General features: G+C 37.2%; 2 protein-coding genes across 3 annotated transcripts in view; both read right to left on the bottom strand.

Moving 5' to 3' along the window:
* The window catches only part of LOC116298781 (gem-associated protein 5), a 49817-nt gene that overhangs the window by 21179 nt on the left and 1799 nt on the right, over positions 1 to 26839 (bottom strand). Inside the window, exons 4-28 of one of the 2 annotated variants that reach the window (XM_089038715.1) lie at positions 26140 to 26273; positions 25074 to 25311; positions 24532 to 24676; positions 23963 to 24175; positions 23380 to 23465; positions 23058 to 23131; positions 22689 to 22822; positions 22036 to 22109; positions 21821 to 21936; positions 21301 to 21381; positions 20527 to 20681; positions 19322 to 19496; positions 18525 to 18980; positions 18173 to 18301; positions 17462 to 17578; positions 16925 to 17062; positions 16493 to 16640; positions 15746 to 15865; positions 15021 to 15105; positions 14440 to 14565; positions 13725 to 13878; positions 12997 to 13193; positions 11090 to 12334; positions 9711 to 9948; positions 2987 to 3123 (exon numbers count right to left, since the gene is read on the bottom strand). In XM_089038715.1, the coding sequence (XP_088894841.1) occupies positions 9736 to 9948; positions 11090 to 12334; positions 12997 to 13193; positions 13725 to 13878; positions 14440 to 14565; positions 15021 to 15105; positions 15746 to 15865; positions 16493 to 16640; positions 16925 to 17062; positions 17462 to 17578; positions 18173 to 18301; positions 18525 to 18980; positions 19322 to 19496; positions 20527 to 20681; positions 21301 to 21381; positions 21821 to 21936; positions 22036 to 22109; positions 22689 to 22822; positions 23058 to 23131; positions 23380 to 23465; positions 23963 to 24175; positions 24532 to 24676; positions 25074 to 25311; positions 26140 to 26273 (4753 nt within the window). In that variant the 3' untranslated portion in view covers positions 2987 to 3123; positions 9711 to 9735. Of the gene's footprint in view, positions 1 to 2986; positions 3124 to 9710; positions 9949 to 11089; positions 12335 to 12996; positions 13194 to 13724; positions 13879 to 14439; positions 14566 to 15020; positions 15106 to 15745; positions 15866 to 16492; positions 16641 to 16924; positions 17063 to 17461; positions 17579 to 18172; positions 18302 to 18524; positions 18981 to 19321; positions 19497 to 20526; positions 20682 to 21300; positions 21382 to 21820; positions 21937 to 22035; positions 22110 to 22688; positions 22823 to 23057; positions 23132 to 23379; positions 23466 to 23962; positions 24176 to 24531; positions 24677 to 25073; positions 25312 to 26139; positions 26274 to 26839 lie in introns of those variants that run through there. The other variant, XM_089038716.1, reaches the window with a different exon arrangement.
* LOC116298783 (putative G protein-coupled receptor No18) lies at positions 1548 to 3319 on the bottom strand. The gene has a single exon (XM_031707337.2). The coding sequence runs from the start codon at positions 3102 to 3104 to the stop codon at positions 1905 to 1907; it is 1200 nt and encodes a 399-aa protein (XP_031563197.1). The 5' UTR covers positions 3105 to 3319; the 3' UTR covers positions 1548 to 1904.

Genomic DNA, 26839 nt, shown 5'->3' with positions numbered 1-26839 from the left:
TACTGAATAGCGCATTCCAAGACCGAAGTGCATTGTGGGTCATCGTGATATTTTCTAAAATAGGATTAATAATAATTATTTATTCTATTTTTAGTGTATTCCATCTGAAACAATATACTGACTACATGTAGAGAGTTTATTCTATTTTTAGTGTATTCCATCTGAAACAATATACTGACTGCATGTAGAGAGTTCATTGCTGTACATTTACTTTTTATTTTAAATTAACAAGACCCACAATGCCCTTTGGTCTTGGAATGCACTATTCAGTATATTCAACCTTTTTTGAATAAGCTGTATACAATCAATTGAAGAATCGTTGTCGGGTTCAGAAACATAGAACATAAAAGCTAAGACCGAAATGGCACATGGGAAATAACATAATTATGTTATAATTTATTCATTTACGCCATCCATGCAGTCGGTTTAGAATGCCAAACGTGTATTAAAAACAGTGGATGATGCCACGGGTCGCCGGTCATAGCATCCATCTAATAAACGTACTTCCCATGTGCCATTTCGGTCTCAGCTTCTATGTTTCTGAGACCAGCAACGATTCTTCAATTGAGTATATAGAAGAAATTATGAAGAGAAGAACACAGAATAAATTATGTTGGTAAACGAGCAGACAAAGTTGAGGAAAATTAATAACTAATAATATTCAAAATTTAATTAATAACCGCTAAGTTGAGTTTACTTGCTGGTGTAATTACAAACGTGCGCAGGGGTATACTTAGATGTTTTGAGTTGGCTGAAGAGTGCTTTGATTCAGACGGCTGCGTTGGAAGGTGACAAGCCTCTTCACTGAACACCACGTACGTGAGTCAAAACAGGATACGATTTTCAAAAACATACAAAGAAACGAATAATAAAGAACATAATAAATAAATATTTCAAATAAATAAACTGAGAATCACGATTTTATTTTTATTTTCGAGGACATCCTTAAAAGCAAATGTATTAATTATCATTATTATATTATTATATATTTCTCGTGCGTCGGCCTATCTTTCGGATAGATTATTTACTTATTATTATTTATTATTATTATTTATTAATTATTGTTTCCCTCCCCTCCTAAGTAGCAGAGATGTTCGCGATAAGAAAACGGCGCAGGAGAGTCTCAAAAGCCGAACTTAAACAGAACTCATCGCTGTAATAACAGAGCGGGTTCTATCTCTGGCTCGGAAATAAATAAATGGCGAGAGTCATAAAAGCCGAACTTAAACAGGACTCGACGCTGTAATAACAGAGCGCGTTCTATGTTTGGCTCGGGAATAAAAACATGGCGAAAGGTCTCAGAAGCCGAACTTAAACAGGACTCGACGCTGTAAAAACAGAGCGCGTTCTATATTTGGCTCGGGAATAAAAGCATGGCGAAAGGTCTCAGACGCCGAACTTGAAATATACCTCGCGATGCTATAAAAAGAGAGCGGCTTCTATCTCTAGCTCGGGAACAATGAAATGGCGAGAGGCTCAAAAGCAGAACTTAAACATAACACGGGGCGGGTTCTATGTCTGGCTCCCAAACAATGAAAAGGCGAGTCTCAAAAAGGCAGAAATCTTACAGAATTTATCGCTATTATAACAGGGCGGGTTCTATCATTGCATTGCATCTCTGCATTGAACGTAAGCAGATTTCGTAGGAGTGGAACAGGGAAGGGCAGATTGTATGCCTTTCTAAAGTGCGGAATACGCAGACCGTAATTAGATAAATTGTAGAGAATCGATGGAAATCCAACTCAAATGCTATGCGGTATGCCATGTACGCGCTATTAGTATATTCTCCACTCACACGAAAGCCGCTCTATCTGAGTTCAAAAGAAAATGAGCGAGTTTTTTGCAGTGTTAAATGGAAAAGGTGGTCTTTGACAACCTCCTCGAGACGAAACCTAAGCAGGTGACTAACTCTCTGCGTTCTCTATTCGTCTACCTAATTTTCCACAGAAGATTAACTTTTTGAAACTTTGTCGAAACCGTCTGTTAAGAAGCCCATAGATAATAGGATTGCAACCACTGTTCATCATTGCCAACCATGTTGTGGTCGCGAAGAATTCGTCAGGCCAGGGGCATGATGGAAAAAGTAGGCACGTCATGCCGAGAACGTGAGGAAACCAACAAAATAAAAATGTACCCATCACGAGTAGAAGAGTTTTGGCTGCTTTCTTGTCTTGCTTGTATTTCTTTTCTGTTCTTTGTCTCTTGTTTTCCTGAGAAGTATTTATTTCGATTTCTATGGATTTTACTTGAGCGAAATCGTGTTCTTTTTTGGTAGATTTGTTCTGAGCGAGGTCTTCTTCTTTGGTCATTTCTTTGGCGATATCTTCTTCACGAACGTTGCTTTCAAGTTCATTGTCTTTCGGTTTCTGACGCTGTTCTATTTTATCCAAAACTCCGATGCATTCAGTAGCAGTTTTTATACGCTTGGAGTGATCGATTGCTGTCTTAAATATGTGGTAGTAACAATAGCTCATTATTATTAAAGGGAAGAAAAAGTTCAGAGCAAAGAGAAAGAGTACATATGGTATATCGCTTGGCCAGTCTCCAGTACACATCGATTCATTGCGTACATAAGTGTAACGCGACCAGCCAAACACAGGCAACAGCGCACAGAAAATCGATTGGAACCATACATATACTATCATGATTGTCACAGTCTTTTGAGTCATGATCAAACGGTATTTTAAGGGTTTGGTTATGGCAACAAACCGTTCAAAGGACACGGCTGCTAAAGAAAGCATCGAAGCAAAACAGAATATTCCGTTTGCCATTCCATGGAACCTACACACGTGCTCACCAAAGATCCAGTTATACGTTATGGACGATGCCAACGTAAATGGCATTCCTATGAGAGATAACAGAAGGTCTGCGCAAGCGAGATTCGCTATGAATACACTGGTTATCTCGCGTAAATGTCGGTTTATGTAGATAGCCAGTAGAATGAGAATATTTCCGAAGATAGATGAGAACATGATCACTGCCAAGGAAGCTGCCTGAGCAAGAACTGCCATAGAAGATCGTTTGTCGTAATCTAAAGAGCCGTTGGTGCGCCATTCTGTGAAATTTAAGGTGTTGTTCAAGTTGACCGAAATCGTGAAGTTCATGTCTCCTCAGGAAGTTTTTCTACGAATAGTAAAAAAATCACAATTAGTTACGAGCTTCTCTCAATATCTCTAGCTTTGATTGAAGCTATTAGAGCTCCTAAAAGTTTGTCTTGGCTCAAGCCTCGAGTTTAATTCCTCAAGATTCTAATTCAAGTGTAGCGCTTTGATTGCGTTGAGGAAAGAAATGCAGTCTTTACGCTCTTAGAACTATCGTCTATACAAACCCTCTACGCTTTCAAGTACGCATTTATATTTTTTTCTAGAAATAAGTGAAAGGTCTATAATTGGATGGTGTTTACGTTTTTCCTGCAAAAACGGAAAGAGAGAGAATTAAGGCATTGAATTAAATGACGCGAATACTAATAAGTGTGCCGGTTTGATCAGCTATGATTGTGCGTGCGTTTGCCCTTCCAATAGGAAGACATATCACTGAAATAAGAAACTTTTTGGAAATTCCTTTAATAAATTTTCAAATTCTAGTTACTTTTCTACATTATTCGGAAAACCAATCCGAAATTAACTAGGTGTCTAGACAAAAGACATATGCAGAGTGCTACATTTATTAGCAAGGAAACGATGAAAAATTAGGGACCACATTGCAATGATTTAGATCGAACTTAATTAAGATATAACATACACAAGAGAATATTTCAAATCTAAAACCACATATTTTGGGATATATATAGAGAGGATATTACATGGGCGCGCGGAGATACGAAATTTATCTTCAAGTGTTGAAAAGATCTCTCACGAGTGAGCGCATCGAACGAGTGAGAGATTTTCAACAAAAGAAGATAAATTTCGTATCTCCAAGCGCCCATGTAATATTCTGTTTATTATATATTTATCCATAAAATCAACTTAATAAGCTTTTTATTATTATAACTAACTAATAGCTTAAATACACATGGTAACGATATTTTCACATGTGAAAATAACATGTTATTTTCACATGTGAAAATATCCGTTTTTCGAAAAAGAGAAATATAGGTATTTTATGGATAATTATATGATAAATAGAGGATATTACATGGGCGCGCGGAGATACGAAATTTATCTTCGAGTGTTGAAAAGATCTCTCACAAGTGAGCGCAGCGAACGAGTGAGAGATTTTCAACACGAGAAGATAAATTTCGTATCTCCAAGCGCCCATGTAATATTTTGTTTATTATATAATTATCAATGAAAGTATGTTTTGGCTTTTTCAGGCAATTCTTTTCGTGTATTTTCGAATAGCCATCGCAATGGTGTTATTTTCACACGTGAAAATAACATGTTATTTTCACGTGTGAAGATATCAATTTTTCGAAATAGAGAAAAATAGATATTTCATTGGTAATTATATAATAAATATATATATATATATATATTATTTATTTCAATTTATTTTTCAAACCTGCTGCAACAGTCAATTTCATGCCACCCCACAAATACTTCAATCCATGTTTTCCATTTTGAGAGGCAATATTTTAAAACTTCAAAAATAATTCCGCCAAATGATGTCGTGAAGCACTAATGGACGGAATCAGCAACAACTCCCATGTCAAAAGAATTACCTGCGGTTATCCGTTCTTATTCAGCGCTACTTCAGTTGTCTTCATTAAAACCAAAAAAAAGATAAGAACGAATAATTTGGGCGAAATAAAAGCTATTCTCGATGAACAATATCCTTTTTCCTTAATCATTATGACCTATTTTACCCATGACAGATGTTTACTTTGTTTATTTTAATGACACGATCACTTGTTATTTTGATCAACAAACGTAAGTTTGATTTAAAAAGAAACTGGCTGAAAGAAACTGAAAAAAATAGTAAGCTTGTGTTTTCAGAATATCTTAAGAAACTTCTAGAGCAAAGAATAGTTTTTTTATTACATTATCTTCACAAGAAAAAATACACTTAATTCAAAAAACGTTGTCGGAGATCTGAAATGGGCGGGAGATCTGATTCTAAAAACAATTTTCTGCTTTTATGTTTTGTTGATAATATACGAAAAATCACATTTCTAACTCAAAAGCCATGCGTCATATCCTAATATAAAAGAAAACTAGCGTGCAAATGGGTGTCAGAGAACCTATATTTCATATTCATATTCATATATTATGTTGACCGAAACAACATACAAAAATAAATAAAACCTTCACATGAATAGCGACAAAGTGATGCATTTAAAAGTCTTCAACAACCATGGTTAGAATAAATAAAGTGTTTAACGGTGTAAAGAGCCAACAAAGAGAGTCTTTAAAATGATTTTAAGCTGTTAAGAGCTTAAAAACCTGCTGGTCACGTGACAGTTATATCTATACTAGTATTTGAAAGTGTATTCAAAAATTTCAAATTTCTATTTCAAGAAACGTTGTCATCGCCAAAGGCGATATGCAATAGGTCATTCTAACATGGAAATGGTTTCGTTGAATATAAAGAACATCGAATCAGTCTCAACACTAAGGTCCATGTTCTTGACGAGAATAAGAAGCAGAAACACAAGTCATTCCAGCTATTCTTGGATCTTGGAATGAACTATGTCATATTGCTATTCGCCTATTCCCTATCACCTTTGGCGATGACAACCTTTTTTGATTTTTTCCAGTTAATAATATAAAAAATTAAAAAAAAAAGAAAAAAAGAAAATTAATAAAAGAATCAAATACAATATTTAATATAATATAAATAACCATTATTACAAATACAAATATATATCTGAGAGCAAAATTATCAGAGTCAATATCGCACAATAACAGTATGAATGATCTGTAAAAAATCTATGAAAATATTGTTTCAAAATCTGTAATATAAATATAACTATGATAGAATAAAATTGAAAAAAAAAATAAAACTAAGTAAAAATAGGAAAAATTCTAATGAATGATATATATAGTATAATAATTAATTATAAAATTGAACTTTCTACAGTCTGAATATCAAGATCTATGTTATTAATGTTATTAATGTCATTGAATGTTCGTTTCAAAGTTCTTGATCCACGGAGACAGAGAAGCGACGATATTAGCAGGGAAAAAGATACTTTAGCCCTGATCCATGCTATTGTCGTAATAATAATAAAAATATAATTAAAAAAAATAAATAAATAAAATAAATTATAATATAAATAATAATATGATAATAATATAATAATAATATAATAATAAATATAATAAAAATAACAAAAAATGAATAATAAAATAAAATAAAATAAAATAAAATGAAATGAAATGAATGTCGTGATACGGGGATTAGTTGCCGACTCTCCCTAGCCAGAGGCATTGTTAAAGTATATCTCACTCCACACTCACTAACACTACTTTGAACGTTCTAAGCACACAACTCTCAACTCCTACGTTCATTTTTACGAAAGAAGGACAACAGGAGAACCCGGAGCTGGAGAAAAACCCCTCTGGCAAGGGAGAGAACTCTATCAAATAAACTCTATTAATACATACAATCATGTAAATGAACTTTAACTAAAAGTACACCTGCTGCGTACACCAGTTAAATAATTATAAAATACGAGATTACTTACGATTATAAAATCGCAACAAAAAAGCTAACATTATATAAATTTTATATTAATTCCTTTTTATACTAAGAGCGAGAGACCAAACAAAGAACGATTTTAGGAGAACAGTGATAGATAAACTTATGTGGAAAAACTATACATGATACATAAATATACAGCAATATGCTGCAGAATTTCTGATCCATTTTTGTTCATATTCAAAAGTATATCAAAAGTATATCAGAAATTATGGGACATCATTCCTGGTATTTTTTTTAAGATGTCTATTACAAGGGTTTTCTACAAAAAGTATGATGATATGGGTGATTTGAAGTGACATCGGAACCTTACTGGAACATTATTGTAATTTCAATCGTAGTTTAAATCTCTCACTGAATTTCTTACCTGTAAATTGATCATGCAATATTCGAACAGACCATTCTGTGACTTAGTAAATTAGAATACAGGCATGAAAAACCTGGTTAAGGTAGGGAGAAAACTGCATTTCGTTGAACAATAAAATTGAAACATCGTCTTAAGACCAATGCACCTGTCGCTAATGAAATTACTGCTTCGGCAGAGAGCGATTTTCATGACATAATCACACGAACGTGTGAAATTCACGGTGCTACTCTTAAACTGTAAATCACCTTCTCTCACCAATTGGCTAAAAACCAAGATAAGTAATATGAAATGTATTCACCGAAGTAAATACAATCCATGTGTAAATACTCACTTTGTGTGTGTTATGAGTGCATCAAGGCACTTGCTTTTCCAGATAAATCAACAATAACAGATATCTAATTATTATTTCTTATTGCTTAGTGCTGCAGCAAAAAAAAAAAAAAAAAAAAAAAGGCAGTATAAGGATTATTTTTTTAATACTCAACTATACTAAAACTAGATTTAGGCCGAATAATCATTTCAAAACATTCAAGTAGAAAATTCGAACTTTGATCCTCAGGAACCTCCCTCCATTGTTAGACATAAACATATTTGCAGCGTCATACGAAGAAAAAATAATACCAGATAGTTACAGAAGCACTAGGAATCCCTCAGTACAAAACCAGTACAAATTAGTTTTTTAAAGAAGAACTTTCATTTCCTGAAAGCCCAATCAAAAATTTAATATCTTCGGTATGCACTCTTATAATCGCTAGGAAAACAATTAATTTAGCTATATCTCTACCATATTTGATGATACTTTTAAATATGTTGAAAACTGGCAAAGTAAATATTTATGAAGAAGAATTGTCATTTCTAGAAAATCCCCGTCAAACTCTACATCTGCTATGTACTATACGCTCCTTCGTACAATGGCAGGGGCAAAAATTAATTCCAAGAAGCTATCACTTTATTACATTTGATGATATTCATATATATAAAAAACAAAGTTATGATTATGATAAAAAAAGACGTCTTTGCCAGGAATTACCCGCAAAAACTCAAAACTCAAATTCACTGTGTATTTGACATTTGTTGCTGTGAAAATAAATTGATCAAAACAATACATTCCTGTAAATTTGAAAACCCGCGACTAGACTAAATTTCATATTATAGTACCATGAAAAAAAAGATATTGCCTCAAGTTAAGCGCTATTTCACTGATTTTACAATGATAGGAGATGAAAATCTTTGCTAAACGCAAAATTTCTGAGTTTTTGACAGACATATAGTATTCAAGGTTCAATCTATAATGATTTATGACTTATGGTTTTATATAGCGTTCTTTTCCATATGGATATGACCAAAGGCGCTTTAAAATGAGTTGTTCAACAAAAGGTGGTTAGTATAAGGTGTCTTTTTGATAAATTTTGAATTTTGATAAATTTTGATATGTGCTTCTTTTTATTATCGTTTTTTCCTCGTCAATTTTAAATTAATCATGTTTGTACTGTATGTAAATTGTATGAAGAGGGAATATCAATTGGAACGAAAGTTCTGTTTTCTTCGCCAGTCACAAAATTTGTATGTCTCAAGTTTCATAAAATCTATGTTTATATTGCGACAAATAAACTAAACTAAACTAAACTAGGCACTGAGGATGGTCACTGCCAGGGTTTCTTTACGTCCTCAGTGATTCTCGATATGAGTCCTAAGATAATCTCCACATCAATCAATATCCAGCTTTATTAAAAGCTAGATTCATACCCGGACAGGCATTAGTATTGGTCAAGGACTAGTAAGAGTCAAATTAATTTTCTTGCATGTCGAGAAATACAAACACCATCCGGAATGGTAATATTCTCGCCACGGGCATCTTCTATAATTTTTTTTTAATTTGGTGTATTTCTTATTTTTGCTGAAAAAAACTCAAGAATTAGCGACACGCCGGTATATTCAAGGAGTATAAAGCGCGCACGCATAATGAAACAAGCTGGGAGCTGCAGAGCACGAGAATTTAGGAACACGAGGCGTAGTGGATCCGTGCACGTGTTATATTTCAAATTTCAAATATTTCATAAAAAATAATAATGGAAAGGTTAGAAAAAAGAAAGATCTCTACATCCGTTCCGACGACACAATATATAACACGGATAAAGATTCCTAATTTAACATCGTCTATTGCTGCTTCTTCAAACTTCGTTTAAACCTATTCACTATGTTTTCATTCTAGGGCGGATATTTATATTCTATTGCAGTATTGTTATTAGTGAAATCTTATCTCATACGACATAACATTATCACTAAAAGCGTGTTATTCATAACGTAAAAGACGCATTAGAACTAAGGTTTTTTTGGAACAACCAAAACAAATGTTGGAAATTAAAGTGCATATCTGAGCCTTACAGGATGTAATCCTCATTTGAAAGCCTTTATAAAATAAATAACAATGGTGCTCACTATTCTTTCACATTTTTTCTCGTTGTCGAGAATATAGAATATGAAAAAGACGACTCATCCAATGGCTCCAATAAAGTCTAATCATCAGACAGAAACATCTTTGCGAAAATTAACCCCAAATGGCTAAAACTTATGTTTGTTATAGCGCAGGGTCAAAAAATCGGTTTGGTATGTTTGATGGTGTTGCCATAGAAACTTACATGAGTTTCAGCTATTTTGGGGTAGTTTTCGCAGAGTTGACAAGTAGAATTCTTTACGAATTTACCTTCTAAAGTTGACCATTTCATTCTTCACTCTTTGCCGGCCAGTTCTGTTAATTTTGTCTCCAGTTGCTTGAGGCAATTCAGTTCCTGTTCCCACTGAGCATGCTCCAGTGCTGATTTTACTGCCACAAGTCCAAGTTCATACAGCACCGCAGGCTCATGGCATGGTAGTGCGATCACGTGACTACACAGGTGACCTAATACCAATGCCGCTTCAACAGGGTATGGGAATGGTAAATCCTTGGAAGTGGGAAAAAAAAAAAAAAAAGGGAACAAATTTTTAAAAAGTAAGGTGGAAAATGCCTATATTTTTTGCAGCTAAAATCGGTTGCTCAATTCAACAAATAGAGACCAGTTTTTTATGTGTCTGTCCTCTCACTGACGATAAATTTCGTCGATGAAATTTATCGTCAATAAGAGAACAGACACATAAAAAACAGATGTCTGGTTTTTTTTTTACAATAACAAAAACGATTAAAACCTCTCATTTTTAGCGATCAAAACAACCAATGGAAAGAGCGCGCGCTCGTTGACGTCAGCTTTATCTGTCTGTCCTCTTTATGATGATAATAAATAACCAATCAGCGCGCGAGAAATTTGTAAGTTATCGTAAAAAGGCCATGTGCAGCTAAGTAATCATGTGCTGATTCCCATGGGTGAAATTTACTGAAAACACACTTTCTACAGCTTGTAGCTAAAAAGTAGCTAAAAAGAATCACCGATTTGCAATAAAAACATTTACAACAAACACATTGTTATTGGATTTACGTTCAAAGTACTGCTTTTGAACAAATCATTTACTTGGTTTGTTTATCTGTTTCTCTAAATAGCAGCAAGAAAAGCTTCAATCGAGTTAGAAAAATGATATTTTGCTTGTATTTAGGGAGCTAACTAAACAAATCGAGTAAATAACTTGTTTAAAAGTCAGTACATTCGTACCGAAATCCGAGAACAATTTCCGAACCTTGTAGTGACCGTAACACAATTCAATACGATTTATACCACGTGATGGCTAGCGCCTGAAGTGGTCGATTCGGAGGACATAACAATAGCTTTCCAATTCTCAGGAGATGAAAATGGTAATGATAAAAAGGTAAATTACATACCATGAAAAGATGAAAAAACTTACTGACGTTTCAGACGCTAGTCCTTCTTTGGAGTAAAAGACGAAGGACTAGCATCCAAAAAGTCAGTAATTTTTTTCATCTTTTCACGGTGCATTATTTAGCTTTTTATTATTACCTTTTTATCATTACTGTTTCATTAGAAACACCGACGCAGCTCACACTAGTTTTTAGCTAGTTATCAATTCTCAGGAGATTGAGTTTATTTTGTTTTGTCCTCCAAATTGAGCTGCTTTGATGTCATATACAAGGGGTACCTTTAATGGATATTTTGACAATTCTTCAAGTAAACGTTGTTCTTCACTTTGCATCAGCTCAAGTGACCATCCTTTTCCTTTATACCTCACATCCAGTGGTTCAGGTCGCGCAGGCGCAGTTAACATCTCAACATCCCTATATCTTTGATCTCCTATGTCGCCACTCCCTGTGTTACCATCGTCCATCTCATCATCCTCAATCATCATAGTGCATCCCAGATCTTTAACAGCTTCTGTCAAGGCTTCGTTTTCAGTTTCGTTAGTCGTGGGGGTGTGGGTCCCATTTTCCATCTCATCATCTTCTCCCACTTCAGTGCTCTTGGAACTTAGATTTTCAGCAACAACTTTCGAGGCCAACTTTTGGTTTTCTTTCTTCTTTGAGCTCTGTTTTTTCTTGGCAGGAGCTTTATTCACAACAACAGATTCTAATATTCTTCTAGAGCGCAGAAGAATCACTTGTTTTTTAACTTCCAAGAGTCGTTCTTTGAGGGCCGAGCATACAACAAGATCTTTACGCAGCAGGGCATCACGTACCCGAGAAATGACAAAGTGTAAGTCTAAAGGTTCCTTGGGACCATTAGATAGAATCTCATTCAACGAAGTACAAGATGAAAGAGGCTCTTTGTGAATAGCTTTTTTCTCTAAAAAGCTATCACTTTTCTGATACAGCTGTGTTGAAGTAGCAATGTCATCCCTTTTCTCGTCGTCAACATGAAACGCTGCATCGACGTGACCACTGCTATGAGAATTACTTTCTTTGAGAGGCACATCAATGGCCATGTCGCTTTGATGTCCTGCGCAAACACTGTTACTTGGTAAGGGATTTACTTTGTCGAATATAACTGGATCCAGATCACCTACGCCATCATGACTTACATGTCCGTTAAACCTTTTCAAGACAGAAGGGTCTCTCCACCAAATCTTATACAACAACATTAAGTTGTAAAAACCATCAAAAAAGCTAAAAATCTCATCGTCAGAAGACTGAACACTTGGAATAGAACTATGTTCCTCTTCTGTAGGTTCTACGAGGCTTTTTCCAATACATGATATGTCTCTTAGAGACTGGACTCCCTGTGGAAGGAGAAGGACGCAAAGAAACTGGGGCAGAAAGAGGAAACCGAGGAAGCGGGATTTACAGCAGGTATCTAAAGCCTGTAGCCATGGTAAAGAGCATGAGTAGGTGTCTTGGGTGATACCACGTAGTAATCCAAGGGAAATATCGTATGATATTCTTATCAGTACCTGCAAAAACAGAACAGAGAATAATTTTTTTTTCGTTGACTGGTAGACAGAAGTAGACGGTCGAGTTAATGGTTTTCACGGCGGCCATGTTGGAGGAACTTAACAAAAGAATTGTCAATGAATTCTATTGTTATATTCTCCAACATGGCCGCCGTGTCTTTTGTTATTTAATTCTCTTGGGAATGGTTAAAAACCATCAATAGTTAGATAATTATAGTAATACAGAAGCAAAGATAGATTGCACATAGACCGGCATTTAAGGCATTTCAAACAGACAACTTGACATTCCAACGACCAAAAAAGCGAGGAAGAGGGACAGAAACAGACTTGGGCAGAGAGACGTGTCATCTTTGATTAGCATTAGTATTCATAGTCATATCTTGTTTGTCAACTATTGATGGTTTTCAACCATTCCCAAGAGAATTAAATAACAAAAGACACGGCGGCCATGTTGGAGGATATAACAAAATAATTAATTGACAATTCTTTTGTTAAATTCCTCCAACATGGCCGACGTGAAAACCATCAATAATTTGCCTTACCGGCCTCGTCAGTAATCTGCACAGTTGATGTCTGTACAGTGTAATGTAAATATTCACAGTGCGGACGTACAAATACTGGACAGACAGACAGACATACCCACAAAGATAGCAGTCGCTTACCTGCTTCATTGACAAGTTCTCATTCAAGTTTGATTGACAGTATGCCATCAACTGTTGCATTGCTCGTTCCAACATTGAACGTGTAGTGAAACCACCGACTTGAACCCAGGCTTTCAAGACCCGTCCTATGAACCAATCTTTTGTAGGCGTGTCTAGTAACCATGGCGATATAACACTTTGACTTCCCATAATACTGTCTAACAATTGCAGTAAAAACATCAGGTTAGAAACCTCTGTTAAATGGGAATGTTTGGGCAAACAAAACAACGAAAACAGACAGACAGACAAACAGACAAACAACAAACAAACCGAAAACAAACAAACAAACAAAAACATCCAAATATGGCCACTATTTTCACTGCATACACAATTAGCGTGTCACGTAGGAATTTAGCAACCCCCCATTTATGGACATTGGAGTTTGCGCAGTGCGGGTGTAATGCTTTGCGACCCCTCCCTATATTAGCGCAACACCCATATCCTTAAATCATTCTGTCGCAAGCTGCCTAAGGAGAGAGTAGAAGATTCACCTCACCCACCTCCCCTGGTGGCGGTTGACGACGCATCGCATGCTTTTCGCATGCTCATTGCCAGCAGTCGCGGTCACCTTCCATATCTTAATTCCCGTGACTCGGCAATGAGTATGCAGTGAGGATAAAATACTAAGAATCGTACATTTTGAAGTTGATTTATACCTGTGTGATGGCTGAAATATGTTTTCTCCTTACCTATCAAAGAGTCTAGCTTCGTGTTCTTCTCATTGACTTTGACAGTGAAGAGCTCAGAATGAATTTTATCCTTGAAATCATCGTCTTGTACAAAACCTGCTCCAACAAGTTCTTTCACCAGTAACTCATGAACACAAAGAGCGAAAAGATGTCCCTGGTTTAAAGAAAACAGACATTGCTAAGTATTTAGTTAAGCTGGAGTGTGAAAGAAATCAACCAACTTAAATAATGTATCCCAAATGTGGGCGCTGAAAAAAGTGACTGACTGGTTTTGGACCGATCCGACAATGGACGACGTAGAAGGTGTGACGGCCATCTTGAATCGCAAGGCATAATGAGTCGCCCAGGGGGCAAAACAAAACAGAGACGCTGAAATATCGACCCCACGATATTTTAAAAATTTTCTTAGTCCATTTTTGTAAATGTCAATCGACGCAATAATTGTAACAAAGCTTTGTCTATTCGCCCCCTGGATGAACCACAATGCCTTGTGATTTAAGATGGCCGCCGCTTTTAACGATAAAAGCGTTTATGCATCATTAGTAGAGAGAAACTTGTATCGTGACACGCTTCAAATCGGTCCAAAAACCACTCAAGGAAACATTTTTTAGCCCAAATTACGAATACATTTACTAAGGTCGGATTGGTTTTTGTCGTTTGAGAGAATTCAATTTTTTTCCATTGCAAAAATAGCGAAACTGAGACGGCAACAAACCTCTACTCCAGTACACAGCGCCAAAGCCTTGTGTCCAGCATCCCAGTTACCAGTCTCTAAGCAAATATGTAATACACGGACAGCTAAAGACGAGGCAAGCTGGTCCTCACCAGAAATGACTGACACCTAAAGGAAAGAAATAAAAACTGTTAGGATTACGATAGCACTTTTGGCGATGCAAGTACTTTGCTCAAAAGCCAACACATTAAATTTCCATTCGCTCTGCGAGCTAGATCAGCCCAGAGGCTGTTTCAGGGTTTAATCTGCGAGCTAGCCATGCCCTGACTTAGATCAGCCCAGGGGTTGCTTCATGGCTCTATCTGCGAGTTAGCCTTGCCTTGACTTAGATCAGCCTAGAGGTTGTTTCAGGTTTCAATCTGCGAGTTACCCATGCCCTGACTTAGATCAGCCTAGAGGTTGTTTCAGGATTCGATCTGTGAGATACCCATGCCCTGACTTAAATGAAGCAAGAGGATATTGAAGATTCAAGGTAACGGTTACGGTCAGAAACAGAACCACCACATTGCGTAGTTCCCAGCTCATGTGATCTATCTGTTCTTTGACTATGTTGCATTGTGTACCTGTAGAGCTGTGGCCAAAGATGATTGGTCACCTCGTGTACTCAAGACTCTCGCAGCTTCAGCTGGTAAACTCGCAGCTATGTAACTGAAAAACGACAATTTGAATAATTAAGGTAATACCTTTCAGTATCTTTTTATTATTCACTCGACCAACCAATCCAACCCATCCATCCCTCTTTATATCCATCAATCATCCACTCGACAACACAGTCACTCCCGTCCATCCTTTCTTTTCTCCCCATCTAGCCACCCGTTTGTCTCCTCTCTTCGAACTTTCTTTTTTTTAATTTTATCTAGTAACTTTGCACAGGCTGAGAAAAAACTCGAAGTCCACGCGAGCTCAGGCTGAGATAAAAGACATGTACATATAAACTACATTTAAACAAAAATACATTAAAGTATAAAATGAAGTAAAGCTTAAGACAAGAAATATATACTAGAGGCGTCAGCAAAAGCCAACAGCAGTGATATTAGTGGATCGGTATTTGGAGCAAACGGTTTTATGAGTTCTGATATGATCAGGATCAAAAGCGCAATGCAAGAAAGAAAAAATTAATATTATTAAATATTTAAATAAATAAATAAAAATATAATATTTATTCACCCCATCCCATCAATGTACACCTCCCATCTATTCATCCATTTTTCCTTCCTCATATTTTTCATCTCCTCCTCTCCCATTTATCCAATATCCCACTTTCTAATTCTAATTCATTTCCTCTTACCATTTTGCAGCTTGTTCATAGGAATTCTCCATTTCCAGTTTTCTTGCCCAGGAACAATACAGGTCGCTAAGGACTGGGTCTGAGGGTGAGAGCCTCACTTTAGCGAGGCCAATGGCTTCCCTGTTAAGAACAGGATAAAGAGACCAATTGTTATCCATCTAGACACCCTTAATTTTCCAGCACAAAGCTACTATAAAGTGCATACCATATATTCGTGAAAAGGTAACTAACAAAATTGTTAAAAAAAGTGCAGAGTCTTGTAGGTGTACGGATTACTGAGGTCTACTGAACTTACTAATTTGTTCACATTTGTGCAATTTCTTACAAAGTTTTTCATGGATATGTGGTAGCACTCTAAGGCGTATCAGCTAGTAGCAAGTTGTGCAGCATAGCCACATAGTCGACCTTTCAGGAGATAACGACCATGGTGCGTCATGACCGATGACGTCCAACTGTGTTTTTTTTCCTCAAATATTTCTACCAAAGAGAGTACGCAGTTTAAAATGCGTACATTTGCAAGACGTTTTTCTTAAGTCAAAACATATATTGTTTTAACTCTAAAAGAATACACTAATCTATACACCAAATCGAAAAATGGCGACCAATTTGAATAACTATTGTTCTGGGCCGACTAGCCTCTCATACATGCCAAACACTTTTATGTTTCCACGCGAACACGACGCTACTCAGTCCAGAACAACAGTTATTCAAATCGGTCGCCATTTTTCGATTCGTTGTATAGCTTACCTAAACATGGATTGATTCTTGTATACATCTATAGCCCGGTATACTTTATGACAGGAAAGATAGTAAAGCACGGCTCTCTGGTGTGCCCCTTGAGAAGCCAACTGGTCTGCAAATGACTCTGCTGTATTCAACCATACATCATGTCCAGCTATCGAGTACAAAGAAAAAATAAAAACATGCGTCACTCTTGACAATGAGCGTCACCTAAGAAGCGGTCAGTTGTCAAATTCCCAAAAAGGATTTTTGCGCTCAAGTATACCATCTTTGAGCGGCAAACCTCTATTTAGCAGGCAGTTGACGATTACCCAAGTTTGACAATTCAATGGAAGTTTGTCTGGTACAATTCTTACGCCAGCCCTCACAGTCTCAAACCCACAGCAAGGGGAACTATTAACAATTGTTGCCACAGCAACTGTGACTTTTAGTACTCACCCAAGGGACTTAGCGCTACGAGCCATTCAGTGAGTTGCTTTGCTTTGATGGCCATTTCCAATGCGCCTCCAAGATTTCCTTTCCAGACCTCTAGTTGCAGCTGATAGTCGTGGTTGTTTGCAGAAGAATGGTGCTGACCTTAATAGAAAAAATGATTTCTTTTCTGACGTCTTCAACTAAACGTTCCACACAAAACACGCGTCGTAAATTGCACGCAAATCATCATAAAAACGTACGCAATGGCTTTGCAAATGGAAAACATAACGTACATACAAAGGCAAGCACCTTATTAGTTCTTGACCGCAGCTTACAACATTAATTACAGTATTTTGAAGCACAGTGTCATCCCAAACATTAAGCCCAGTGTATTTTTAAAAAACATTTTCCTTCAAAATAAGCCCCGTCCTCAAGATCAAGACCTAAAAGGTACATTGACAGTAAAGTATAAGCGGCCTAGGGGAAATTTTTTTGGAAGTTTCTTTGAGATATCGTTTAACTCTTCGGACGTAGAAATCTTTCAACAAGAAAAGGACTAACCTTCAGTAGCGATCATTTTGTACGCGCTACGGCGATCAGCAAAGAATCCCAGATTGACGTGAGAGGCCTCGCCAGGAACTATTGCGTCAGGACAATCGGGACTGCTTGCTGTACCATCTAAGGGTAAAGAGGTCATATACTATAATTTAGGATGGCATGGATGGTCTATGCTCCTAATACGTCGTCCTTTCGCCAAAGTTGAGTTCACGCTCGGGGTCGGTGGTTTGAGCCGTGGGTGCCCAACACGTTCCAGGTTCTCTGGTTTTCCTCTCTCCATAAAAATCAACATTTATGGGAATAGACCCTATTCGTAATGTGACAATGTTTTCCCGATTGAACACGACAAACCTCTAGGGGAATGAAAAAGCTATTGTTTTGAAACTCGTCGGGATATCATAGTTATTCCTTTCGTATCCTTTGGTATACATGTTCTCATGAATTTTTCGAAGAGTAAAAACAAAAGAAAACGAATCATCTGGAGGTTTGTCACGCTGAATTGGGAAAACATTGTCAAATATGCAGGAAGTATTCAATGTAATGGTATTGTGTGTGTTTGTGAGTGACAGCTTGCCAAATTCAATCAATGAATCAATCATTCAATCAATTGATAAACTTTATTTAAAGAAAAGCAATATATATATTGGCGGGCGGCTCTCTCCCAATCAAACTTAAAAGAAAATCTTTCATTCAAAACCTACGAAAATGACCAACCTTGCTTATCATAGAGGTACTGCGCAAGCGCAATGCACTCTTGCTGTGTTGAAGCCTTCGACTTGTTGTCCGCCACAGCTGATAAGGGAAACAGTGACTTGACTTTCTTTTTCTTCTTTGCTGCATCACCTTGAAAATATACGGTATCACATTAGAGAAAATTATTTATAAAAGATGCTCCTCTTGCCCCGGCAACGTGGTTGGATTACAATGAGTGGTAAAGAAAGACTTGGCTGTTACCCCTTGAATGATCTGTGCTCCGGATATAATGAGAGCGCCTCGCCCGCACCTCAGGGCACCGTAGAATAGAAAATGGGACGTGAAATTAGATAAAAGCATATAAAACCCTTACTTCTAGATTTAGACACGACGACTGTAGGGCCGGATTCCTGAGTTGTATATGAACTTGCATCATCGACATCATCCCCAATAGATTCTGCATCAAACAGGTCGTCATTTCTTTGATCAAATGCTAGATCAACTGACGAAACAATCTTTGCTGTATCAGGTTGATTGACGTTAGTTGTGTTGGTTGATAACATGGGTTTTCTCCATGATAACAGTTCCGTTGTCTGATTACCTTCTTTCTGCGATTCTAGACCAGCTTTTTCTTGAGAGTCAAACTCCTTGGACGCGTAAATACTGTCTTGTATTAATGTAGCCATTCCCTCTTGATGATAATCGATGTTTCCAGTGGTTGCATACGCGTCGTCTTTCACTTCTTTGAGCGAGGTCTTATCTTTTGCTTTAGACTTGGATTTCTTTTTGTTCTTTGATGATCTACTTTCTCCGCGAGAGGACTGCTTGTCTAAGTTTTCAATGAATTATTTGATGAGTAGAAGTTAATTAGGAGATCGAACTGAGAAAAGTGAAATCAAAGATTAGAAATGAAAAATAATGGAAATGGAAAATAGGAAGAGGAAAGGAAGAGGAAGAAAAGAGTGGAGAAGAGAAGAAAAGAGAAGAGAAAAAGAAAGAAGGAAAGAAGGAAAGAAAGAGAAAGAAAAAGAGAAGAGAAAAAGAGAGAGAGAGAGAAAAAAAGAGAAAAATGACCAAGTACAGAGAGGGTTTTTGTAAGCGAAGGCAAATTAATGAAAACTCTTCCCAACGAGTTAAAATATAACAAACAGTGATATCTTTATTACTTACCGTAAACGGGGGGATGGGTGTGATCCTGTGTACTAACCCTCCATGGTCGAACAGTCCCATCTTCTCCTCCACTGTAAACAACATCAGGATCGAGAAAACTCCATGTTACAGACATCACACGTCCCACATGGTCACGATAGTTAGCAACAGGACTGCTTTCCTCGACATCCCAAACCTGTGATCAAAACAAGCTATAGCATTTAGTATCTGGTATTCACCGTTGTCTTTCGATTGTGTTTTTGTTTCCTTGCCTACCTTGTTCTCATTGGTTTCTTTTGTCTTATTCTATCATATAAACACACTCCTTTCTACCACCTCTTTCTCTTTTACTCCGACGAAGGTCTAGCGTCCGAAACGTCAGTAAGTTTTTTCATCTTTTCACGGTGTATAATTTACCTTTTTATCATTACTGTTTCATAATGGCTGACGAGCGCACGACAATGAGTTGACCCAGTCATCTTGCAAGGCTGCTCATTCAAAGTTAAGGTGGATAGCGCGAATATAAATGCATTTATGTGCTTTTATATCTTTTATTGTGAACTAATGACCGGGTGTTCTCGTTTTCGTGGGCTCGTCAGTTATTATGATATCGGTTTATATATTTGGTCTTATACGTTAGGTTAATCCACAGGGAGCCCACTTTAGGTAAACGTGAAAGATGAAACTAAAATTCGAGAAATATCGTCTTGAAACAATAAGGCGCACGATAATAACCCGATTCTGTTAAGTTTTCCTGTTTGCTTGCATTACGGAGGACGCTAGCTTTGCCTTAAATATATAACTTCGAAAAGAAAGATTTTTTTTTTTTGAAAATTTTAATTTCACATTTCATTTTTTTGTAAGGGGGGCGTCAGTGCAATTCTTGAATAACTATAACAATGCCAGACATTATTATACTTGAAAGGTCACTTAATTTTCACGTCATTATAATTTCTGCGACACTTTATTATCGTGGTTTTTTAAATTTTAAACGTGGAAATCGCATAAAAGTGTCCGGAAAAATACCATGTCATGACGTAAGTGTGTGCATCTTACGTCATAGCTGCCATGTTGGTTGACGATAACAACGCATTCCTCATTAGCTTCTCTTGTTAGACCAACAAACATGGCGGCTGTTTCACTGTTATTAATATCTCGAGGGATTTTGAGTTATGTGATTTCACCCAAAGAATAAGCAAAATTATAAAGACTCGATGATCTTGTACCTGAGCAGTGCCATCATAGGACCCTGAGACGATCATATTACACTGATGTGGACTCCAAGACAGTGCTGTTATACGACCCGAGTGACCGACGAGCTTACGATGACTGGACGTGATGGGTGGGGCAGTTGGTGATGAAGAAGTGTCAGAATTAGAACCTGATAAGATATGATAAAAACGATTAGATAAATCAGTGATTGCTGATAACGGCAATTAAAGGCCCTTGTGAAAGATTCATCATCAACACTTTTGATCGTTGATAAGCATAAATGAATCATTATGGTCCAAATTAAAACGAAGTAATCCCTTACAAGCCCCCAGTGGAAACTATGTAAACCCTAGCGACAATCTTTTGATTAAGATATTAACATTTGGAATGCCCTAAACCGGGGAACTCAAGCAGGAGCATATTTAGGGGATCCTGGGGTTTCTGACTCCCCCCTTCCCCAATTTGACAGTCTATAAGTTTACTTTAACAGGGATATCCTTTCAACTAAAGCCCAGTAGAAAACTTAAGCTTGGGGAAATGTTTTCCATTAATCCTTCCATATTCATACATGTCTGATGTCAGCAACCATTAAACAAAGAAATGATACTCTAGGGAATGACACGTGGTCTGAAATGGAAAACATTACGTCCAAGCTGAAGAGGTCTTTTTCAATGGGACTTGGCTAGACGTTGATTTAGGGTTTGATAATATTTGAAGGGAAAAAGTGTATTTGGTTGAGGCGACTTTGTACCCCTCCCCTGGGTACCCCCTGTAAGGTCCATACTAACGTAGAGCGTTGCTAAGATCGTGGATATGTATTGTTGATTCGTTCGACCCTGACGCCAACCAGAACTTATACTTTTCTTCTCCTATGATCAAATCAAATCATTTGATATTCTTATTATATAGATATTCAAATAAAACGGAAGTCCATTATGTGGATGTTTAAAAAAAATACTGAAGTGTAATTATGAAGAAATAGAAAACTCGCGCGCGCGCTGTGTGCAGTTATAAAGCACCCAGGGGTTGGCAGAACACTAGAGAAGAGTTAGGAAAAGCATGACGCGTAGCGGAGTGCTTCTCAACACTTCTCGAGTGCTCTGCCAATCCCTAAGTGCTTTATAACTTCACAAAGCACAGCAAGCAAAACCTCTTGGATTAGATATTTTGGTCAGTTCGATCTTTTGTTCGTTCGTTCGTTACGTTTATCCGCCCGTACGTCCATTCATTTATTTATTCCCTCCCTCATGTTCTTACTTTTTTAGTAGCCAACTATACCAATAAAAGATGACATGTATGTTCCCTTACCCTCTGCACTATCATCGCCATACCCATGATGCCATGCAAGACAAGTAATGATCTTCTTATGAACAGATATTGTACACACCCGTCTAAGGGAAGGAGGAGTGAATACTTCAATGGTCCTAGACACAATATAAAACTAGTTAGCAAGAGGTCAATAAAAAATATATAATAAAATACTGAGTAAGTTCACATTAATACGGTTTAACATTTAGACAGACCCATCATCATTGCCAAGAGCCATGGCTCTGCCACTAATGTTCCAAGCTACATCAGTCCGACACATCAGCTTATGCTGTTAAATACAAAGAAAAACTTAATGGTGCCCAGAAAGAATATAATGGGTAAGAGGGGAAATGGGGGGAAGGGGTTGGAAGATTTGCAGTAAACTTTTGAAAACTCGTCATATCCCCTTCTCCTTTCCCCCCCTCTCCTTTCACTCAGTAAGAAATTTATGACCCTTCTATCAAGTCAACAAGGAAACAACTTTATTCAAAATAAATACGTTTGAACCTCCACAAAAGTTCAAATTTTTACTGATGAATTTTTACTTTTTTTTTTTGAAAATCAAAGGGGGCATATCTGAACCACACTTGCCTTGCAACTCTGGGGACTCGGGTTCAATTTCGGGACTTTGCATTACATATCAGCAGAGTTTGTTAGGTTTTCCCTTAATTTGAGGGTTTTTCTCCAGGTTCTCTGGTTTTCTCCCCAGTCCGCAAAACCTAAACACTTTAAATTTTAATTTGTTTGGTGAATAAGCCATGTGCTGACTTTCATCAGCCCTGAGGTTGTTCCAGGGTAGGGATAAAGTCGAAAGTGTTTTGAGGGTCGTCCCTTAGTATTCTAATAAAGACTATTATATTATAATAACCTTGAAGTTGTTTGTTGATTTGATCATTGCATTAACGTCAATGGCATCTTGCATTGCATGGCCAGGTCTGTGTTCCAGCACACTACCATCACCACCACAACTGTACAGGTGACATACACTCTCTTCTTTATCTTCTTTACAAATACAAACAAGAAAAAAAGGTGCATTAACTTGGTGTAGAAATTACTCTGATGTCTTCTAGCCTGTGAACATATAACTTCCAGTACAATGCCATCACCAGAACAATTGTACGAGTGACATATACTGACTATCATCTTTGCCTTCTTCAAAATATGAACAAAAAGAAAGACATCATCAACAAGAGGCAGGTGTACATTTGAAGAATATATGATCCGATCCAGTACTTACTGATGGCTGGACAAGGTGGTCCCCAAGACACAGAGTACACTGTCTTCTTGTGGTAAGCTGCAAAGACTTCAGGTCTGCATAGCCAGAAATAAACAATTTAATTTGGGAGTACAATCATAAAATTGTGTTGAATACATGTGTATTTCAAGGCTTAAAATAACAACCAGCCATTAGACAATGTCCAGCTAGAATTGGAGCTAGTCTGTTGCAGGTCATTTTAACTAGTAACAGTTGAGCCAGAAACAAGGTGTCTGTGCATGTAATATACCTGTGCACCTAGTAGTGACATCAAAGTTTACCAACAATAAGGTAGCTGCCTTACTTTTTAGAAACAGTATTGTATATTCCAACTTGACCATCTTCTGTACCAAAAGCAAGGAGGCCTTCCTTGTGAGGATGCCAAGAAACCTAAAGGAAAATGCACCAGTAAGTGCCAGAAATAACTTATTTTAGGAAATCAAGGGTGTTGTAGAGGAAGTGCATTTGCCTCTCATTTCTGGGGTCTAGGGTGGGATTTCTGGACTTGGTATCTAATGGACTTTAGCACTCCTGGATGGATGGTGGAATGCCTAATGGGTATTGCAATTCAATTGATAAGGCAGGCAATATATCGAATTAGAATTTAGGAGTTGATTTTTGAGGATGGAGGAAAAGCCAGAGAACCTCACAGAAAAACCCTCAAAGCACCCTTACCCCGTTGTGGCCCTGTGACCTGCCGTTCAATGGAGTGTGCTAAAAAAGGGTCTGGGACTGGACTTAAGCACAACCTGTACACTAAGTTGAGTTTGTTTAAGTCTCTCCTTTGATTCAAAGGTATTTTGATTAAACCAGAGTTTGTTTAAGGAAAGCAATAAGATATGAAGGTTGTAATTCTTTCTATTAAACATGATATTAAATGCAATTACCATTTGAACTTTGGACTTGATTCCTTGCCACAGGGTTACAGAATCATAAGCACCAGCTGAAGAGGTTGTATTCCACAATCGAATCATGTTGTCTCCCACGCCTACAGCAAGGGTTCCAGGGTCAAGAGGAGAGATATCCAGGGCGTAAACAAAACCACCAAGTGTGGTGATGGAATGGAGGCTGCGGCAGTTTTGAAGGTCCCAAACAATTATCTAAAAATAAGAAAGTGGAGCAAATTTAAAAGAATATCACTAAAATCTAAGTAGCCATTCATCCACTGAAAACTAATTGGAATTTGGAAGTTGATTTTTGCATAGGGTTGAAAGATGGAGAACCACGAGAAAAACCCTCAAAGAACAGCAGAAGAGAACCAGAAATCAACTCTACTCATGTACAGTATGGCACAAAGTTCAGGAAATAAACCCAGGTTGAGTGTCCTCCATACTATGCCATTTGTGCCTAACTAAATAATATTGAAAAGCAGAGCTGTAGTAGGCCAGCCCTGGCTATCTATCTAGATGCCTTCTCATATTTATCATTTTTGGGGGTTTACATGTACATGGTGTACCTGTCTGTCCATTGAACAAGAAATGACTTTAGTTCCTTCCTTGTTACAACAAATATTAAATACAATCCTCGAGTGACCTTGGCCAAAGCTCTGAGCCTGCTCTGGTCCACTAGCAACACTCAGATCCCATAGTAGAATCTCACCACTGATGAGGAATAGAAAAATATTGATATTATTGATAGTCAGCTTGCATTGGTTAAATAGAGAGGCTCGTGTTGGGATGTTCAGCAATTTCCAATTGGAGATGACTAGGTTTATGTAAGCAAAATAAGAACAAATATTGGAAATACGGGTACAGATCCATTGTACTGAAGCCAGAGAGGAATTGTTCTAGTGGACAAAACAATGGATTTTTTTTTTTTTTTTGCATAAGAAAAAACAGCCTATTTTTAGTTCCCCAGAATAATATTCCTCTAGGAAATCAATGCAAAGCATCTATAGAGGAGCAAGTGAGAGAGTGAGGGAGTGAGCGGGCAGGCTGCAAAAATTGTACATCACATATTTAATAAATAATAAATATTTAATAGTATTATAATAAAAACCTGTGAGAACTTGAAATGATCTTGTTTTGCAAAGATGCAGGCCAACATACAGCCAGCCACAGCCTGTCCTTACTCTGCCAATCATGTTTATCCCTCCACTTCTGGGAAGATCGTTTAGGCAAGTTAAAAATGGAAATGAGTTTTCCTTCTAAAGTGTCCCATAGCCTGATAGTTTGATCTCTAGATCCTGATATGATAAGATTGCCTTGAGAAGCAAGAGCTTTTTTCTGAAGAGGTCCTGTTAGATTAAAATAAAATTAAAAAATATTAAACAAAATTACAAAATTATAATTTTTCAACAATTAATGTACTGGTACACTACTGGTAAAGTACTTATGAGATTTTCTTTATTTCATCATTATTTCCCTTACAGGCATCCCAGCCACTTTTTAGACAAATTTGATAGGAAATATAGGCTGTGCAAGTTCTAAATATAGGAAAATATAGGATTTTTTCCCAAAAATATACGCACTTTATAGAATAAGCTAAGATAGCTTTTCAGTGGCGTAACCAGGGATCGGGAGGGTGCACAGGCAATGATTTGCAGAACTAAAAAGTCATTAAAAAAAAAAAACCAGAACAAAAAAAAAAGGGGCCATTTTATTTCCTTTGCCAAATATGCTAAACAGTGTAAAATATAAATGTATCAATCAGCAGTCGTCCTATTTATAGGAAATATAGGAGGTTTTCTTTAAATATAGGCTCTTTATAGGATCCTACATGTATACAAATTATAGGAAATATAGGATATATAGGAGGTCTGGGATGCCTGCCCTTACTTTACAATACTACAGTAAATGCTTTCCAGGACTCGATAGGCCTTCTTACTAATAATGAGGTGCTCTTCCGATTTCTGGTGTTCATTTTGACACAAAACATCTCTTTTTACAGGAGGTAGGGTCATTTGACCTGTTGTTGCAAAAGGCCTATTGTGTTAAAAAATCAAGGGCTTCCTAAAAAAAATAAGTTGGACGTACACTGTGCATACCTCAATCCTCAATTTTACCAAACATTTAGTGCAAACAATTAATATCCTAATAAATTAATGAATGAAATTACAACACACCAAGGTCAAGTTGTTCAATTGGTACAGGGCACCAAGCTATACTGTGGACGTCCCCATCATGTCCTCGCAGTCTATGGGTTGCTCTCACGCCCAGGTCATCAAAATGCAACACAACAATTAAACCATTCTTGTAACTAACGATAAGAATAAAAGAATAAAACAAGCTCAATGTGTTTTTGTAAGGTATGTAAAAGGTTGAGAGTGTCCCAATGAAAATTGAACAGTTGATTGTCAATGCTGCTACTGCTACTGTATTTATATTATACAGTCAACTCTTGTCTTATGGACACCCTGATACAACCTCCTATTGACAGGTGGAGCAAAATCCCCAGCAAAAAAAAAAAAAAAAAAGAATAAAGAAAACCCCAAAGAAATTATAGCCTGCATAGCTTTGCTTTGGGGTAATAGCCTGTGTAGTGGTGCTTTGGGGGAGGGGGCAAAGAAAGGGACTGGGGAAGAGGGAAGAGAAGGGATCGAGCTCCCTTCTCTTCACTACTTCCCAGTCATCTCCCTTTCCTTGCCCACCTACTCTCCCCCCCCCCCCCCCCCCCCAAACCACCACTACAGGCTAAGAAATAATGGTAATTAAATTTTTGGTATTGCAGAAACTAATTATTATGGATCCCATCTATCCACATGCCTTAGTTGGGTAACTTTCAAATTTGATAAATGAACATCCACTAGAAAATAAAAAGTGTAC

This window comes from Actinia tenebrosa, unplaced genomic scaffold, assembly GCF_029948245.1.
Source record: "Actinia tenebrosa isolate PJP-AT-01 unplaced genomic scaffold, QUT_ActTen_1.0 PGA_scaffold6__47_contigs__length_16458017, whole genome shotgun sequence".
Lineage (NCBI taxonomy): Eukaryota > Metazoa > Cnidaria > Anthozoa > Actiniaria > Actiniidae > Actinia > Actinia tenebrosa.
This window is presented reverse-complemented; position numbering and strand designations above follow the sequence as displayed.